General features: G+C 45.7%; 1 protein-coding gene across 1 annotated transcript in view; it reads left to right on the plus strand.

The window, feature by feature from the left end:
- The window catches only part of WWP2 (WW domain containing E3 ubiquitin protein ligase 2), a 142690-nt gene that overhangs the window by 112592 nt on the left and 10809 nt on the right, over window positions 1–19289 (plus strand). The window contains exons 9-11 of the mRNA XM_040633530.1: window positions 500–589; window positions 9095–9269; window positions 15897–15951. Of these exons, the coding sequence (XP_040489464.1) occupies window positions 500–589; window positions 9095–9269; window positions 15897–15951 (320 nt within the window). The remainder of the gene's footprint in view (window positions 1–499; window positions 590–9094; window positions 9270–15896; window positions 15952–19289) is intronic.

A 19289-nucleotide genomic window follows, 5' to 3' on the forward strand; every position in this document is an offset into this window, starting at 1 on the left:
TAGTAATAGTCCTATAATTTGTGACTTTAAAAGGTAGTATATTCTACAAAGGCAGGAGGGTCCCTAGATAAACGTTAGGTGAGATCTCTGAAGCCCAGAAATTGCATACAAATTTTTGTTGGTATGTGCACTTTGGAAGGAAAACGTCCTTCGCTTTTATCCCATTCCTAAAGGGATCTTTGATCCTAAAATGGCCATGAAACACTGATTTGGAAAAGTCCATAGAATGTAGATTCATATGGATCATTTAGGTGAAGCTAGAGTGATCGATGGCATATTCCAGTACATTGACTTCCTAAAGGAGAGATTTTGTTCTTAAGAAGTATTCGTGGGTGCCACCGTCAGTGACAGCATGGAGCTGGTTTGACCATTGGGTTGATCTCATATGTCATCTTTGTCTTCTTAAAGTTGCCACATCAGTAGTGAAGGACTCCTTCTCAAACAAGGGCTTATACATTTCAACTGTGTATCTCATGCTTCCCTTGACTTTATTTTTCAGATGGGAACAGCGAGAGCTGCCTAATGGGCGTGTCTATTATGTTGACCATAATACCAAGACCACCACCTGGGAGCGGCCTCTTCCTCCAGGGTAAGGCTTGGGCTGGTAAGCCCTGAGACTCTAGAACTGGCACCAAGAGTCACCCGCTGGCTTCTCTACCATTCACTGCCATAGCCATCTCTTTAGTTCCGCCTACTCTTTGCTCCTTTCCCTCTCTTTTTTCCCCTTCCCTTGTCTTCTCCTTCTGCATTCTTTTTTCTCTCTATTTTCCCTTCTCCCCTTATTCATTGTATTGGCCATGACTGATGGCCACGGGCTTTAGTAAGTGATACTCAGAACTACCATGGCTGTTGGGTCCTGGAGGAAGAGGGCTCCTGCCTCCTGGGCCTTTGGTATCTTGATGCCCTCAGTTATTTCACCTACGGAGGTACCCTATCAGGGTCAGGTTCTCAGTCTCTTTCTGCAGAGGTAGCAAAGTACAGGGACATTTATCCCTGGTTACCTGATTGCTTTTCCTATGCACTTAATTCTCCTCTCATTTCTTAGGACATCCTAGGATTTTCACAGCATCTCTGGGGGAAAAAGGGCATGAGGAAGCCAAGATAGAAAGGGTGTTAATGCATTTCACAGTACCCTATGCCTGATCGGCCCCTGAAGGGTGCTTCTCGTTCAGTTGGGCTTTGTGAGAATGCAGCTAAGTTCTCTAAAACCAGAGGATGAGTGAGGCTTCCAAGTGAGGGAAGACTGTCCAAGTTTAAGGAGAAGGGGTTTGGTTCCCTCCTTGCCAGGGACAGAAAGTTCTTTCCACATGTGCCTTTTGGTCCTGAGGGCTTTCAAAAGAGAATGTATTCTGGTCTCAGGAGAGAATCACCTCCCAGTGAAGCAGTCATGAAGGGCTCCTACAGAACATATGAACACCTCCCCACCAAGCTTGTAAAGGGAGAGGATGTCAGGGGTGGGGAGTATCAGGAAAACCCATGTGCTGTGGTTCAGCANNTGTGCTGGGCAAATACCACCTCACCTTCTGGTCCTACGAATTTCCATGGATGGGCTGTTTTTAGTTTCAGTTTTCCAGTAGAATGCCGTGTTTTCCTTTTTTTCCTTACCCTTCTGGAAACAAAACTATAATCTGTCATCATTAGTCCTTGTTCTGTTTTCTACTTTAAGTCCAGAATATTTATTTACATATTTAACCAAAGTAAAATATTGACTTCTTAGAAAAAAGTCAGACTTTTTACTTTGGAAATTATGGAAATTTTCATATTATGATGGATAGTTTCAAATACGCAGTAATTAGAATCCCCACATACTCAACACTTGGCTTCAGTAATTATCCAACTCATGGCCAGTCTTGTTTCATCTGTACCAGAGGTTAGCAAACTATGAGCCTGTGGACGAAATCCGACCTCTACCCATCTTTGTAAATAAAGTTTTATTGGAACTCGTACACACTCCTTTGTTTACTTATTGTCTATGGTTGTTTTCATGCTCAACGGCAGAGTTGAGTAATTGCGACATAGACTGTATAGACTGCCAAGCCTAAAATATTTACTTTGTAGCCCTTTATAGAAAAAATTTGCCAACTCCTGATCTGTAATTCTCACCCGGCCCTCTCCCCCTTTCTTAGATCATTTTGAGGCAAACCCCAGGCATCATATAATTTTATCCATATTTTGGTATATATTCCTAAAAAATGTTCTCTTATTAAAAACAAAACCACTGTATTGTTAACAGTATTTCCTTGCTGTCATCGAATACCCAGTCAGTAGTCAAATCTCTCCAGTGTCTTGTAAATTAATCATTGATTTTTAACAGGATGCTTTTTATACTTCTACTTTTTGTGTCAACAACCCATGTATTTAAAAGCAACATTACCTCTGAAACCAATAATACATGTGTTAATTAATTGAATTAAAATAATTAAAAAAATAAAAGCAGCCTTAACTCTAGAAGTGTTCTGGTTGCTGCCTCTTACCCTCTCTGGCCTATAAGTTACATAGCATTGATTTTTAACAGGATGCATTTTATACTTGTACTTTTTGTGTTGACAACCCATCTATTTAAAAGCAACATTACTTCTGAAACCAATAATACATATGTTAATTAATTGAATTAAAATAATTTTAAAAAATAAAAGCAGCCTTAACTCTAAAAGTGTTCTGGTTGCTGCCTCTTACCCTCTCTGGCCGATAAGTTATGTAGGCCTTGATATTGTGAACATTTGGATGGAATCTAAGTGAAGATATTTAATGGTGTCTCCTAAGGATGGCCCAAGATTTGATTCCTCTTTGAGTGTTCAGGTGGGACACTAAAGTCAGCTTTCTTATTTTCAGAACAGTTTTAATGTTTTATTGGGAGATGGCTCAGCTCACATAGCCTATTAGTTTTTTTTTTTTTTTTTTACGATTTTATTTATTTGACAGAGAGAGAGAGAGCACAGTCTGGGGGAGGAGCAAGCAGAGGGAGAGGGAGAAGCAGGCTTCCTGCAGAGCAGGGAGCCTGATGCGGGGCTTGATCCCAGGACCCTGGGATCATGACCTGAGCCAAAGGCAGATGCTTAGCTGACTGAGCCACCCAGGTGCCCCCAAATGGTCATTTTTTATCTAGGAACAAAAAGTATTGGCCCTGGTAACTAAAGATGAATGCGGTAATTTGCTCTTAGGTGGTGCTCAGACCAAAGGTGAGCAGGGAGAGGGGTCTCCATAGAGCACGGTGTAGGGGAGGCCTCAGAGAGAGGTGGATCAAACTTGGTCTTGCAGGAAATGCTGGAGGTGGACTTAAAGACAAGAGGAAGTTGATCCAGGTTTGGGGAACAGTGTGAGTGGAAAAGATGTCTGTAGGGAATGATTCATGGAGCAGTTTTGCTGGAGTGGAAGGTTTATGTGAAACAAAGATGCTCAGAGTGTGTCTAGCAAGGCACCTGGCTGCGGCGGGCATGCCTGCTGGAAGTGGAGATAGTAAAAGGGCTGACTGGGCCTCCAGCCATTGCTCTGTTTTTATAGATTGTGAATCTTTGTAAGATTCCACCCGGAATCAAGGGTAGGGTTATGCTGCTTAGAAGTTTGAAATTCACCAGTGCAGAGGACTTTCAGTTAAACATGTGGATTGAACATGTGTTTATTTCCATTCCTTTCTGAAAACCCCCTAAAATGGCAATAAAAGTATAATGATAAAAGAATGGAAGAGGAGAAGCAGCATATGGGAGATGGTAATCAAAGTTTAGTTGCTGATAGCTAAATGGCAGAGCTGAGAAAGCTGAAACCCAAGCTTGCAGTGTGGGTATCCCTCAGGAAGCCAGCCAGTTTGCAGCTCGCAGCCCTGGAAAGCCTCAGCAATCAGACATTGGGGTGTGTGTGTGTATGTGTGTGTGTATGTGTGTGTATGTGTGTGTAGTGAGACTAAATAATCGTGAAGTTAAGTTAGAAATCTGTGCAGGGAGGGATGCCTGGGTGGCTCAGTCGTTAAGCGTCTGCCTTCGGCTCAGGGCGTGATCCCGGAGTCCTGGGATCGAGCTCCGCATCAGGCTTCTTGCTCTGCTGGGAGCCTGCTTCTTCCTCTCCCACTCCCCCTGCTTGTGTTCCCTCTCTCTCTGGCTGTCTCTCTCTGTCAAATAAATAAATAAAAAATCTTTAAAAAAAACAACAACAACAAACAAAAAACAAAACAAAAGAAAGAATCTGTGCAGGGAGCATTTAGGTTCTCAAGTTGTCAGCCATCACTTGCATCCTGCTGTCACAGGCATGCGTGCACATGTGTATGCCTCTTGCACACAGGCACACATGCAGCCGGCCTGTGGAATATAGCCGTAGTGGAAGGCGGAGATGAACTCAGAAGAAAAAGGGATTAAGTGAGGACCCTGTCCCCAAGTTAAAGACTGGAAAGTCTTTTGCTGGGTAAAGTGACCAGTCTAAGGGAAGAGAACTGCAGATTGTGCTATTTGGGGGTCTTCTAGTCAAACAGCAGAGTGAAGCCACTGGTCAGCCCACCCGGACCTGGATACCCAGAGTGTCCATTCAGCATTTTAATGACTCACTTTTAAATGTGAAAGAACAGCCTGGGATCAACAGACAGAGAAAAAGGGACTTGGTGAAAACAATGTGGAAAGTATAAAACCAAATTATAATTCATATCCTCAAAAATTTGGGAGGAAATATGGCATCTGTGCAAGAACAGGAGACTGGAAAATGGACCATGCAGGAAATAAGACCTTTTATTTTTATTTTTTTAAGTATTTTATTTGTCAGAGAGAAAGAGAGAGAGCGCAAGCAGGGGGAGCAGCAAGCAGAGGGAGAAGCAGGTTCCCCGCTGAGCAAGGAACCCGACATGGGACTTGATCCCAGGACCCTGGCTGGGATCATGACCCGAGCCGAAGGCACATGCTTACCCAACTGAGCCACCCAGGCGTCCCAAGAAGACCTTTTAGAAATTAATATATAGTTGACCATTGAACAACCTAGGGGTTAGGAGTGCTGACCCCCTGCACAGTTGAAAATACGGAGATAACTTTGACTCCCCCAAAACTTAACTACTAATAGCTTACTGTTGACCAAAAGCTTCATAATTAATTAACAAATATTTTGCATGTTATATGTATTATGTACTATAATCTTAGAATAAATTAGGGTAGAGAAAAGAAAGTGTAAAGAAAATCATAAGGAAGAAAAAATACGTTTACGGTGTATTTATTGAGAAAAATCCACATGTGAGTGGATTCAAACCTTTACTGTTCAAGTGTCAACTATATATAATGCAGAAATAAAAATTACAGGATTGCAAGATAATGTTGGAGATAAGAAAATTAGAGGATGAGTCTAGGAGATTCAACATCATTCATGAATAGTTTAGCAAGAACTAGAAATAGAGGTTAGGAAATTACCAAAGAAAGAATAAAAGGATTTTGCTAGAATTGAGAGGTAATGTATTCAAATTCAAAGGGCCTACCAAATGCCCAACCCAGAGAATGGGAAAAGAGTGACCCCAAGACACATTCTGGTGAAATTTTGGGATGGCAAGAGAGTATCTCAGAAGCCCCCAGAAGGTAAAAATAGGGAATCAAGGATCAGGAATCAAGAATGCCATCTTTTGTCTCAACAGCCAACTATGGAGCCAGACCCTTAAAATTCTGATGGAAGAGTATTTCCTGTCTAGAAATCAACTCTTAACTCATCCTAACACTCAACTGTAAGGGTTGAAATAAAGGCATTGCCAGTGTTTCAAACAATTCACTTCAGTGTGTTCTTTCGCAGAAGCTACTAGATGATTTGTTCCACCAGATGAGAGGAAACCAAGAAAGAAGTCGTGAGATGTAGGACATAGGGGACTCCATTCAGGGGCCAAAGACATTCCCAAGAGGAAGGTGAGGGAAGATGATTCAGGACAGTGATGTAAAGCCGGCCTGGAGGACGGGTGTCCACATAGGACAAAGTGTGCCTGTAGAGACATGGCTGAGGCACGTCTAACTGACACCAAGAGGCCACCTGTGCTATGAGAATCTGGGGGGGAAGTAGTGATCGGTTCTTGAAAACCAAGCAGAATAAAATGCATAGTTCTTTAACTTCAGAAAAAAAAAGTTGTACAAGTAAGAAAATATATTCGTAGTATTCTACAAAGTCAGAATACAAACTCTGAATGTTGACTGAATGATGATTTTCTGAATTGGGAGGCTGGGGGAGGAGAGGGCACTGTGGGTGCTGTGGGGTGGGATACAGTAACTAAATGCTCAGCTCCGAAAGTGAAAGGTTCACAAGTAACGTCTAATATAACAGAAATCCAGACATAATGGAGGAAGTGTGTTATTCAGAAATATGGCTGTAGATAGAAGACACAGTTGGGAATTGAAAGTTGTTGCTTCAGAGGAGCAAGAATCAGCAATGGGGAGAGGTAGGAAAGGGAGATGCTGGTTTTTTTATTGTACCTCCTGTAGAACTATTTATATTTTAAACTATTGATACATGATTCCTTAGATAAAAAAGAAAAAGAAAAATCACTAGTTGAGAGGGTTTATGAGAAAGGTGGGAAGGTTCCAGTTTGTTGTGGGCTTCGAATACTAACTTGAGGTTTCGACTCAAGGGCGGTGTGGAGTTAGTTGAAGGTTTTGAGCAGGAGCATCACACAGAAGCTGGGAGGGGGGGTGCACAGTCTGGTATGATTATCCCGGTGGCAGTTTATAGGCTGGCTCAGAGTGGGGAGTTTTGCTCAGGGATAGTTGGACATAGAAATGGAAAGTCAGGGGCAGGTGACAACAACGGAAGAAGCCCTCGGGTTGAATGGTTTACTCACAGCAGCAGGAAGGGAAGAGTCAGGAATGATGGGGTAGCTTCACCCCTGGGAGGAGGACTAGCAGGAGGAAGACCGGGGAAGACTCCGGTTTGGGGAGAGAGCTGTGGCATTTGTTGAGTCCAAAGTGACTGTGGGTCATAAAGGCAAAGCAGTCTAGCAGGCAGAATCCAGATGCAGTGTAGGGACTGGCCATCGGGACTGGAAACTCCTTGAAGAGAAGCCATTTTTAGAGAGGCCTTGAGTTAAAAGAATCATTGAAGAGGTGGCCCAAAAAAGTCAGTTAGGAAGCTAACCCTGAAAATTGAGGAAGGTACCGACCAAAGCATGATAGTCATGTGAGTAAGGTAAGGATTCAGAGAAGATGAAATGAGAAGATAGGGAACAAAGACTTTCCAACACATAGAGTGTAATCCATATTGGTTCTCTTTGTGTTGGGTTAGTGCTGTTTTCTTCAGTGGTATCTCTTTCTTATCTTTTTAAAGCTCCTTTTGTCCCTCTCCCCCTTTGAAATTTATAATGCAAACATCAGGCATACACCAAATCGAGAGAGTAGTACAATGAATCCCTTGTAACCACCACCTGGTTCTGACAATTAATAACATTTTATTTCATCTGACCACCTACTTTTCAGGAGAGGGGACTGATGAATTTTAAAGCAAATCCCAGATGTCATATCCTTTGAACCATAAATACATACATCTCTAACAGATAAGGGTTTAAAAAACAAAACAAAACTAGGGGCGCCTCACTGGCTCAGTAGGTAGAGCATGCAACCCTTAATCTCGGGGTTGTGAGTTTGAGCCCCACATTGGGCATAGAGATTACTTTAAAAAAAGAAAAACTAAACTAAAATACCATCATCCCACCCAACAAAATTAACAATATTTCCTTCCTTCATGCATGTCATACCCAATCTGTGTTCCATTTTCCCCAATTGTATTAAAAATGTTTTTATGGTTGATTTGAGTCAGATTCAAACTGAAGACCATCACATTGCTTTTGGCTGGCATGTCTCAAAAGTCTCTCTTAGTCTGTAAGTTCCCCACCCTTTCTTATTTTTTTCTGACCATTTATTTCTTGAAGATCATTGGCATTTGTTCTGTAGAATTTCTCATATTCCGGATGTGACTGATATGACCTTGAGGTGTTGGGTAACATGTTCCTCTATCCCTTGTCTTCCCTGTAAACTGGTAGCTAGATATGGAGGCTTGATTAGATTCGAATTCACTTTTTAATATTGACGTATGATTTACATACAATAAGATATACAGATTTCAAGCACATAGTTTGCTGAGTTTTGACAAATGCATACATTCCTGTAACCTACACACCATCAAAATGTTAAAGCGTTTCCATCATTCCACAAAGTTCCCTCTCTTACTTTCTTTTGATCGCTTCCTCCCTCATTGTGTGCAAATCAAGTTATACCAGCCAGGCACAGATGAAGATTTTTACCATCTGTTCTAGTCTTGCCTTGCCCATGGGTATTTTAGAATTACTGTAGAGAGCCACCCAGGCGCCCCTACCACACTAGTATTTTGGAAAGGTTGCTTTGTCACTAAAATTACTGTAGAGAACCCTACTGTTCATACCATCTCTTCTTCTCATGACCATGCAACATGTTTTTACTGGCACTTTATATCAGGATGATTTCTGTTGCAAGTAACAAAAATTGGAATCTAAATTGGCTTTATTAAATAATGAAGAGAATTCACTGGCTAATGTAACTGAAAATTCTAGATGTAGATCCTAGGTTCAAGTGAAGCCTGATCTAGTGACTCAACAATATCACCAAGGGGCTGGCTTTTTTTGGTTTTGTTTTGGTTTTCTACTCTGCCATCTATTGGGTCAACTTCATATTGTATCTGGGTCCAAGATGACAGCCAATGGCTCCTAGGACTGCATGCTTTCTCAGTCATATCTGGCAAGGAAGAGAGACTATTTTTCCTAGCATCCTAGCAAAGGTCATGAAATTTGCCTTCATTAAGCTCAACATAGGTCCCATGCCTACTCCTGATCCAGTCAGCTGCTCACCTCTGAACTTGGGAGTAGAGTCACCTTCCCCAGAACAACATGGATCTCCTAAATGGAAATCAGGAGCTAATGGTGAGGAGGGATTGGTGGCTGCAGAGGCAGCCACAAATGACCGCTTTCCCAGAAGCCTCCGTGACTGGGGCTTGCCTGGCCAGGCTCCCGTGCCAGATACCACGCTTAACCCTCCCTCAGTCCCTCCTTGCCAGCCGTCCTGAGATTTCTGTGGAATTTGAGGGTAGGGGTGGATGGTCACTCTATTCATTCTGAGCTTAATGTTTCCAGCTGGGAAAAGCGCACAGATCCCCGAGGCAGGTTTTACTATGTGGATCACAACACTCGGACCACCACCTGGCAGCGGCCCACAGCTGAGTACGTGCGGAACTACGAGCAGTGGCAGTCCCAGCGCAATCAGCTCCAGGGCGCCATGCAGCACTTCAGCCAAAGATTCCTCTACCAGGTGAGAGGGCAGGGGCTCGCCACGAGGGTGTGGAGCCTCCCGGTGCTGAAGAATGTGCCACCTCACACAGTATCTGTTGACCTCTTTGGTGAGAGGGGAAAACCATGGCTGGAAACATCAGTGCTCTGGAGATTTTACGCATCACCGTGAAATGCCTCAAGTTCCATTATATCTAATTTAGTAACTCAATGTCTGTCTCTGTGTTTAGGATTCGAGATATCTGAAACCAAATTTACCGTCTTTCTTCCAAGACTGGATTTCTTTTCTGGCCCCTCCTTCCAAGCCCATTTTTCTAATTTGAAACCTGAAGATCAGCTGTGACCTCTCCTATACCTCAACTTTACAGAGCAGTAGCCACCCAAATCCTTTTCATTGCTGCTCCTGTTTTTCTTTAGATCTTTCTTATTTGACAGATTCACAAAGATAGAGGGAACTTTAAAATTGATCTGAATCAGGGCCTGGCAAACTATGGTCCGTGGGCCAAACTGGCCCACACTTTGTTTTGTAAATAAAGTTTTATTGGCACAGAAGCACTCCCGATAGTTTAGGTATTGACTCTGGCTGCTTTTACTGTAACAACAGAGTTGAGTAGTTATAACAGAGACCATATAGCCTATAAAGCCTAAAATATTTACTGTCTGACCCGTAAAAGAAAAAGTTTATTGACTCTTGGTCTAGTTCAGCTTCCTTCTACCTGATTCCTGATTTTCCTCTGTCCCTCCCAACTGAATGGTTGGGGCAGTCTCTGAATTGTTCTGTCTGTTGGCATTGCTCTCTTCTCCGATCTGTACTGCCTGTTCCCAGCAGAGTGATCTTCAAATGTCATTGTCAATTGATCACTTTTTAAAAGTCACTGTGAAAGGTTTAAGGAAGAGGGTTTTGCTCTGCAGTTATCACTGCCATTTTAATTACGGACTCGAAGCTTTCTGTGCTCATTATCTACAGAACAGCATTTGAATTTTCTATTCCAGAATTCAGAGTGCTAGGGTCCCAAGTTAACTGTCTAATGGCCTCCTGTACTGTGTCCCTTCAGGAACCCTCTAGCCTCACTGTCCATCCCATTAGAGCCTCTACCAGTGACCTGGTGGCTGGGGGGAACCCAGCCACACAGCCTCTTTGGTAGAGACGGGGATTCTGAAACTGGAACTCTGCATATTCTCGGGGCACCTTGAACATGAAGCTTGGGATTTGCACTAGAATCCCTATAGAAGGTGGTGGATTAGAGGCGGGAAACTTTTTGACCTGGTCCACAACATTGAATCACCGTGTTTAGTCAACATTGTTTCTATTTGAAATAAACTCTAAGCCCACAGTCCATTTCTTTTTTTTTTTTTTTTTTTTAAGATTTTATTTATTTTATTTGACAGAGAGAGAGACAGCCAGCGAGAGAGGGAACACAGGCAGGGGGAGTGGGAGAGGAAGAAGCAGGTTCCCAGCGGAGGAGCCTGATGTGGGGCTCGATCCTAGGACCCCGGGATCAGGCCTTAGCCGAAGGCAGACGCTTAACGACTGAGCCACCCAGGCGCCCCTACCACACCCATTTCTAAATTAGATACTTTCCTAGGTAGATGATCAGAAAATCTTTAGTTCCATTGAACCAGGGAACATTCATTATCAGCTTTGTCTTTGTTTGCAGCTTTTTCTCTGCTAACCCAGAGCAGGAGCTACACCATCAAGCATAAGGGATGGTGCCATCCCTCTGGACTGGCCTGTCTCATCTTCTGTCTGGGGGGGCTGATGCTCATCATATAGCGAGTACACTGATGAGGAACCTCAGTTTCCTTAGTATGGATGAACAGAAAGCGCGATGTTTGTCCCATTACGTTGCGTCTAGGTCAGCTGTAATGCCTGGCTCTAATCCGTGCCCTGGGGCTTCTTAGGCCCGGCCTTGCACTCCGCAGCCCCTTTCACACTTGCCTGACATCCACTTCTGGCATGTGTCAAAACTGGATGGGATCTGGTCATTCTCTGCGGGTCAGAAATTGTTCCTCCAGAGGTAGCCCCTGAAGACTTTACCTGCTCTTTTCTTGGGTGGTCGTGGCTGCAAAACTAAGAAGGTCCAGGCATCTCTATCCTTTGACTTAGAGACAAGGACACGTTTTAGGAGTCTCCCAATGATTTTGTCTCCCTGCCTACTCAGCTTCTTTAATTAAAAAAAAAAAAAAAAAAAAAAGGTGCGTGAGAGGGCAGGTTCTAGAGGTCACGTTCACTTGGTCTTTTGGAACATCCATTTCTCTTTCCCGCCTCTGTCACTCTCGCAGTGTCATCCTAGGCACACAGAGGTAGAACTTCACCTTGGAGGGTCCCCTTGAAGGAAACTTTATTTTTTTTTGAGTACTCTAAACTGGTTTTCTCAGCTTGGCTGAGGATTCAGGAGGGTTCTGGATGGAGGTGATTGTTCCCTTTTCTCTGTGAAACAAGATTCATATTGAAAAACGTGTGGAATCTTTCTTGGGTCAGCTTTCAGTGTCTCTCTGTTGATTTCCTTCTCCCCTGGATTTGCTTTGCCCCTCGTTTGCTACGGTGCCATGTCCTGGTCACCAGTAAGAAGAGTCGCTTTCATGCAGTTATTTTGGGGTTTGGCCTTGGCCCAGGGTTTGACTCGGAAGACTTAAGAGCTGATACTGTACCAGCGGCTTCCCCTCCTCCTCCTCCTGCTGGGCTGAAACCAAGACCACGTTCTTCCTCACTTGCTCCACAGAGAACTCAATGTGCAGTTCAAGATGGAAGCCAGGGGAACCCCACCTCGTAGTCTCCCATGGCTCCTTCCTGCCCTCTGCCTCATCACACACGTTTTTCGGTTACTCTTAGTGTTCCCTTATTTCTGATATGCTTCCATTTCCTGATGCCCCAGCGTGCCTTTGTTTCTTGTGACCACACTTGTGTTTTGCACTCACAGTTTCGCTGTGCCCGCTCTTTTGTGATACTGCTGCAGTCCCACGACAATGCCCGCCCATTTTCGTGTATTGTGCCTACTGCTGTTTCTGCAGCACTCCCATAACCCCTGAGGTGGTCCTGCCTGAAGAACTAAAGGAGGTAGCCAGTGTCTGCAGGACTGAAAAAGACCATCCTGTGGCTCCTCTTGTGTGGATGCCAGATTGCATTATCCGGAAACAGACAACTCTCGTTTCTTACTCTGCAGAGAGCCCCTTGGATTGAACTCTCAAACACCTGGGTTTTGTCCTGCACCCATGGGGTGGAGCCTTAAAAAAGGAACCTGCTTTCTATACAGTAACCTTTATGCCCTTCTCAGAGCCTTTCTTGCCCTCGGCTGTATTTGCTAGACATTCTTTATTTCTGAGTTTGTATCTTAAAATATTACTGGAACTTAGTGCTTAGTCCTGAGGGACTTGAACTCAACGTGAGCTGTCTGGTTCACGGCCTGCACCTCAGATGTCCCAACCGTGGGACAGTTACCAGGAAAGTGATTCAATAGTGTTGCTTTCTGTTCCTACTAGTAAAGGAAACTCTTGTCGCTTAGAGTCACCTGCACATCCCAGGATCTTTCTTCTGACTGTAATCCCTTCACACCCATTTCTCTGTGCTTTTCTGACTGTGCTCCAAGCAATACTTAGGATCTCTCATTTTAGGGAAAATGTGGGCGAAGAAAAGGGACAGTTGGTTGACTTACTGGAGATGTGGGGTTTTGGTTTTCAGGCCATGATGTGTAGCTCTTATTTTTTTTGTTTCTCTTTGGCTTCTTTCGGTCCACTTCCTTTTCTTATTTTTCAAGTCGTACTATGTACATTAGGGAAGAAATGTCCAAAATAGTTAAGTGCTTTGCTTTAACTGCAAGCGGTAAAATTGTTATGTCAGCTTTCACTGACTCCTTCTCATGTGTTCTTCATGCTTATCAATTTCTGGTCACTTTCCCTTCCATCTTGTTTCCTCTTCTGTTCTCCTTTTCACAGGTTTTTGGGGATATGGGTCTGATAGGATGAGAATAGGATAATGCCAAAGAAATTTATTTAAAAAACAACAGTACAGTGAAAGAGAGCTGGCATTGTATGAAGTTTAAAGAAAGGCCAGGATCATGAAAAAGGTTGGGGTGCCTGGGTGGCTTAATCACTTAAGCGTTGGACTCTATCTCAGTTCAGGTCTTGATCTCAGGGTTGGGAGTTCAAACCCCTTGTTGGGCTCCATGCTGGGTGTGGAGTCTATTTAAAAAAAAAAAAAGAAAGAAAAAGGAATGGAGGGAGGGAGGAAGGAAGGAAGGAAGGAAAAAAGGAAAAGACAAGGGTTGATATTTTTTTTATTCTCCTCCCTGTGCTTTGTATACAAGTCACAGTTGATTTTCATGAATAATAGAAATCCACTTGGTTAAACTTAAGCAGAAAAGGAATTTACCAAATGGGAATGGGGTAGTTCATAGAATGAACAGAACAATGACGAACCAAGCTCTGGCAGAAACCAGGGGTAGGCTAGGCAAAGGATGTTGCCGGGCTGTGCTGCCATTAAACGCTGGTTGCTCCCTCGGACTACGGACGCAACTGTAGCAGTGAGTCATTCCAGAAGACCTCGTGCTTTCCTGCTGTTCCCCGGAAGTTCTGAGTGGGAGCATCTGACTGGCTGTTCTTTAAGTCATGTGCCTACACTGTAGGTGCCATGGTGTTGGAAAAGGAATATTTGATAGCTGATAAATATTTTTGGTTTCTAGTTCAGTGCGGTCACGGAGGCTGGCAGTAAAGATTGTTTGGTTTGTTGATCTGTTGAGTTATGCAGAAGATGACTGTCGGTCTACTGAAGCCCAGTTGGTACCAGTTGGGAGCTAATTTCCCGTTGGAGCTCATGGCTGCTTTGTGGATTACCCACTCATTCAAAAAACAAAAAACAAAACCACAAAACAAAACACTTGAAGCAGCAGATAGTTTTGCTCTGAATGCTTCTTTTACTTTTTTAAAATGACCTTTTCTGTATTTCTTCCCTTTTGCTACAGCTCATTACCCACTGAGTTCTATTTGGCTTCATGATCTGAAATGCACACGTATTTCACAAGTTAGTTCCTTTCCTTCTGTTACCGAATGCTTTTATAGCTACTGCTCTTCTGTGTTAACAAGGTTGGAGGAGCTTGGGTTTTATGAGATGCTGCACCCCACCCCCACCCCCTCACTCTCAGCAGAATGACCTGGGAGATGTCACATTTGGGAGCTCTCTTTCAGTAGCCATCAGACAAATCTGAATTGGGGTGGAAGTTTGAGCCACGTCCTCCAGGATGATGGTAACAGGGGCCCTAAATTGAGCACGGCCCAGCTTCCTTCACGCAGTTTCATTCTGCTGGGCAGGAGGCCTTTTGCTGAAAGGGGGCTCTGTCCCATCAAGGAACCTATGGTTTCAAGACTTAAACATCTTTGTTGGAACTTGCTTTGGAAGAGTTGCCTGTGCTGCCACCTTGGAAAGAAAGTTTTTCTGTCCTTTGAGCTGGGGGCAGAGGGCCGGCTATGAAGGGGTGGGGGGGGTGTGCGTTGGCAGTTGAGTTCCACCAATGTTTTCTCAAGCCGAGACTGAGCCCTATTCATCCTCCTGCCCGTGTGTGGCTCTGTCACCCCCAGACAGAGCCAGCCGGGCAGCCCGAAGTCTGCATTGAGAACTTGATCCCTTCATGCGATGATCCAGTTTTAGTATGTGAAATAAAAATGCTTCAGCAAAAAAGAAAAGAAAAGAAAAGAAAAAAAGCAAGCAAGCCAGTGTGGAACAACGGACAATACTTGTTTTATTTAACTATGAAGAATTTTTGACAGCAGCCCCTTCCCCGCAGGATATGAGAACTCTTGGTCCACTGCAGCCCTGCCCCAGGGATCCCACAGCAGAATTAGCTGGGGGTGGGGGTTTCGAATGTAAACAGTGACCCTGAAGGCCTGGAGTCTGCTCCCCCTTCTTTCTCCTGTCTCTCCTGCTTGCTCGCCACCTGGCCCCCAGCCCCACCTCCCCAGACAGGCACACACAGAACACTGAGCAACTTCAGGTTCAGGCCGGAGGAGAATAAAGGTGCTTTGTGAAGGGAAGCAAAACATTCCTGGGGGAGGTGAGGGGCCTGGGGCATGAATGTGCCTTCAGTCTGGGCTGGTTCTGCACACCACGGCTGCTCCCTCTCCCAGCGCACCCAGGAGGGAGGTGGAAGGAGGAGGGCCCAGCCCCCAGCCAGGAAGCTCTGGGCGTGGGCAGGGCTTGTGGGAATGATTTCATTGGAAAGGCCTGCGATATTTTTTCCCCTCCCGTGTGTGGTTCTTGGAGAAAGTTGGAGGTGGTGGTGATTTCAGTCGCCCTGGCCGCCGGGAGCAGGAGCCGAGAGCAGAGGCGCTGGCCGAGCTCGTGGGCTGTCCGCTCCGGCTCTCTGCCTCCACAGCCCTGGCCCACCTTCTTCTGCATGCATCTTCATCTTCCTCCCCCTCGCTCCACCCTCTCCAAAACCTGTCGGGGCCCTCCATGTGGGGGGTTCTTTTTCAGTTTTTCTTTTTTGAGAAAAACTTCTGAGAGCAGCAGATGTCACCTCAGGCCCCACCGTAGCCTGTACAAAGTGCTCAAATGTGGGAATGAATCCTTGGCATTTTTATTTTTATCGATCGATTTATTTTTAAACCGGCAGCTTTTTTTTTAACCTCTGTGTTCTGCTGTGTTTCTTATGTTTAGTCTTCAAGTACTTCGACTGACCATGACCCACTGGGCCCCCTCCCTCCTGGCTGGGGTAAGTACCGAGTTCTTCTGTGTACTCAGCCGTCTGTCAGCTGATGCTCCGCTGTGCTCTCTCGTCTTTCCCTGAGAGTCTTCCTAACTCCCAACCCTCGATTTCCCATTTCGCTTCTTGCCAGCGTGCTCTGTAGGGATTCCCAGACTGAGCGGCACAGGCGTTGGAGCTCGAAGGTTGGGAAAGCAACTGAGTCCCCCTGCACTCCTGGAGCCGTCACCCGCCATGGCTGAGGGAGTGTGACCCTGCGGACCAAGTCCCTGGGCAGCCATGGGACTGTTGGGTTTGGGTCCTGACTTTGAACTGTCTACCCAACCATCCAACCTGTCATTGACTAAGACGTTTTAGTGCTGGCTTACTCCCTGGTGCATTGGTTTCAGGTCTGTGGCTGTGTGATTGGAAGGAGCCACCTTACCAAACCTTTCTTTGCAGCTGAGATATTGGAGGATTTCAGCCTAATTTTGACTAAAGAAAGCCACCTTTTTCTTTGTGACAGTTGTGAAACAGGCCAGAGGGAAGCAGATGAGAGAGCTGAGCGCTGGTCGCATCGTTGCTGGTTAATAGTACCATGCTGGATTCTCCTTGTCACTGGAGAATTTTAAGTCTGGGGTGTGATTTGCCAATAACGAGTTAGAAAGATGGCCATCCATGACTTGGGAGAGATTATGGGCTTTGTGGCTATTCTGGGAAGGAGTGGTCATGCAGAAAAGGGTTGTGAGAGATGGTGAGAGTCAGTGCACTCTGCAACTCTGAGCTGGTACAGCGAGAGTCCCTGGGGGTGGAAGAGGGCAGTTTTTGCAGGGATCAGCAGGTGTTGGATTTAATGTATTGGTTGGGCCAGTGGAGGACCGTAAATGCTGGTTTGGTGGTGTGCACATGTGGTATTAGATTGGGCAGGGGCATGCTCCCCAATAAAGATGGAGAAGCAGACAATGACAGGATGAACATGAACTAGAAAAGTCTGGCTTTTGAGCTGGAACCCCCTGGTGTAGACACACTACTCCCTGGTAGTAATTTACCAGGTTGCATCACCTCGCCTTGGGCCCATAAGGAGTCACTTAGTGAATTATCACTGCATTCCAGAACCCTGGAAGGAAAGGACCTTGTAGGGGACGTATTGGTTAGTGGAGCCTCCAGACAGTTCTTGACCTTCAGCCAGGGAATCCCTTAGGCACACAGATCATCCACCTGGCTCTTTGAACTGATGGAAGGTCCCAGGTATCTAAGAGATCAGCAGCCAGTCAAGTATGAAGAATCGAACACAGGATCCCTGGCTAGGCGGGGGAGAACGCATCAGATTAAGCCAGAATCTGTGATGTTGTTTGGCGGCCAGTAGACACTGTGACCGGGAGCCAGGGACCCAGAGTTGTTCCTGGATCTGTAGAGTCAAGTGATTGATTTCTGTACCCGTTCTGCTCCATGGTGGTCACCAAGTAAGAGCAGCTCTAGCGCCTCGAAAAGAGCTCCCAGAGGCCAAGCGTGAAATGTCTGAGATGGGAAGACAAGCCATGGTTGGAGTCAGCGGTGTTTATATATGATCAGGAAAACATACAAGATTATATTAGTATGAAACTGAGAAAACAGAACATCCGGCCGAGGGCCAGGGAACCTTCCTAATCAGATCCTTTGGGCTTTGTGTTGGCTTTTTCAGGGCTGGGACAGGGCCACCTTCCCAAGGGAGGTTCAGAAAGAGCAGCAGAACCAAGTGAGAATTGTATTTAGCGGGAGCCTGCGATCAAATCTACTGGGCTCTCCTGCTTTCCGTCCTCAGTCCCTTTCTGCTCCTCTAGGAGAGACCCCGTGGTTCTCCCCACACCCAGGGGTCAGCACACCTTGGGTTTAGAGCCACATCTCTTCAGCTGCCCTGACCCTGGACACGTGACTAAATGCTTCCAAGTCTGTTTCTTCCTAAAGGAGGCAAGCTCACTTCAGGACTTTCCCAGCCCCCAGACTGGGAAATTGTATGTAGTGAGGCAGTTCCAGTGGCAGCGCCCCCTGCCACCCTGCCTCCGCAGCAGCGAGTGCATAGGCCCCAGGCCGGCTGGACAGATCCCCCAGCCTGATGATTAGCACTGGCTTTGGCCCTTGGCAGAGCAGACACGGAGGACCTAGTTCAAAGCAGAAGCTTCTGGGATGGGAGCCGCTTCTCCTTTTCCTCAGAACCTTCTTGGGAAGCCTGCCTTCTGTGGGACAGTCCCATAAACTGTGCTGAGGTGATGGTAGCTCTGTAATAATCTTGGGCATCTTCTTTTGTTTCTTTCCTTTTGTCTGTGTTTTAAAAATTTCTGACAAGTAATGGATACTACATAGGGCAGAGAGAGACCAAGACCCTGGGTTGATCCTGGGAACATTGCAGCCTGATGCTTGAGGGGAGAGGGGTGAGCTCCTCGGTTCTGTGCCTTTTTTAGCTTTTGGTTTCCCCCTCACTTCTGGAACTAATTATTTTTATTTCTTTAATTTCGCCCTGTCATTGCAAAAGAGGGAGGGCCATTCACATCATTTGTTTGGGGGACCAAAACAGATTTGAAGGCTCAGGAGCTTCCTGGGAAAGGTGACCTTTCTCGCGTTCGCAGCCTTGCCCCTAGTCTTGCCTGTCATCCACATGGACCTGATGGGGCGCCCCTCTCAACACTTCTCAAAGCCTGGAATCACCAGCTAGAGTTGGGTCTGCCCATACTCCCACTCCGTGAGCACCCAAGCCCCAGGAGAGAGAGAGAGTAAGGATTGTCTAGGGGACAGAGACAGTATGTCTGAGCACCCCTAAACACTGCCCGGGATTGAAGCACACACTTAGGTGTAGGAACAAGGTGGGCATTGTAAGTGCCCGCAGCCCCAGGCTTTCACCGCACACGTGCAGTGTAGCAGTTTTGCTGGGATGTGAGCGTTTCAGAACAAAGCTTTGCCTTTATGCAGGGCGAAAGAACTAAGGGGGACGGCACGTAGGCCCTGTGGTACAGAGCGCCGATCGAAAAGATATGAAGGAAAATGCAGCCACCCCACAATGACCCTGTTTGGACGGAGCAGTTGCAGGACCAGAGACCAGCCCATGAGGGCCTGGGGTAGGGACCAGGGTTGAGGGGAGGCTGGCCGTGCTTCCCCCTTGCACACAGCTGGATGCAATTATGCCTCTGGTTTCAGCTGGGCTGCTCCCCCTCCCTGTTGCCACACCACCCCCTTCCCTCCAACAAATCAACCAACCAAAGACAGTGCTGGATCTTGAGTTGGAAATGGGTTTATCCTTCCCCGTCACCCCAGTAGGGAAAGATTCTTTTTTGTCCTTTTTAGCAGTGACAGATGTGAGTGAGCCAGGCTTTCAGCAGTTAAACTTCTCTAACAGG

Source organism: Ursus maritimus, unplaced genomic scaffold (genome assembly GCF_017311325.1).
Source record: "Ursus maritimus isolate PB19 unplaced genomic scaffold, ASM1731132v1 scaffold_19, whole genome shotgun sequence".
NCBI lineage: Eukaryota > Metazoa > Chordata > Mammalia > Carnivora > Ursidae > Ursus > Ursus maritimus.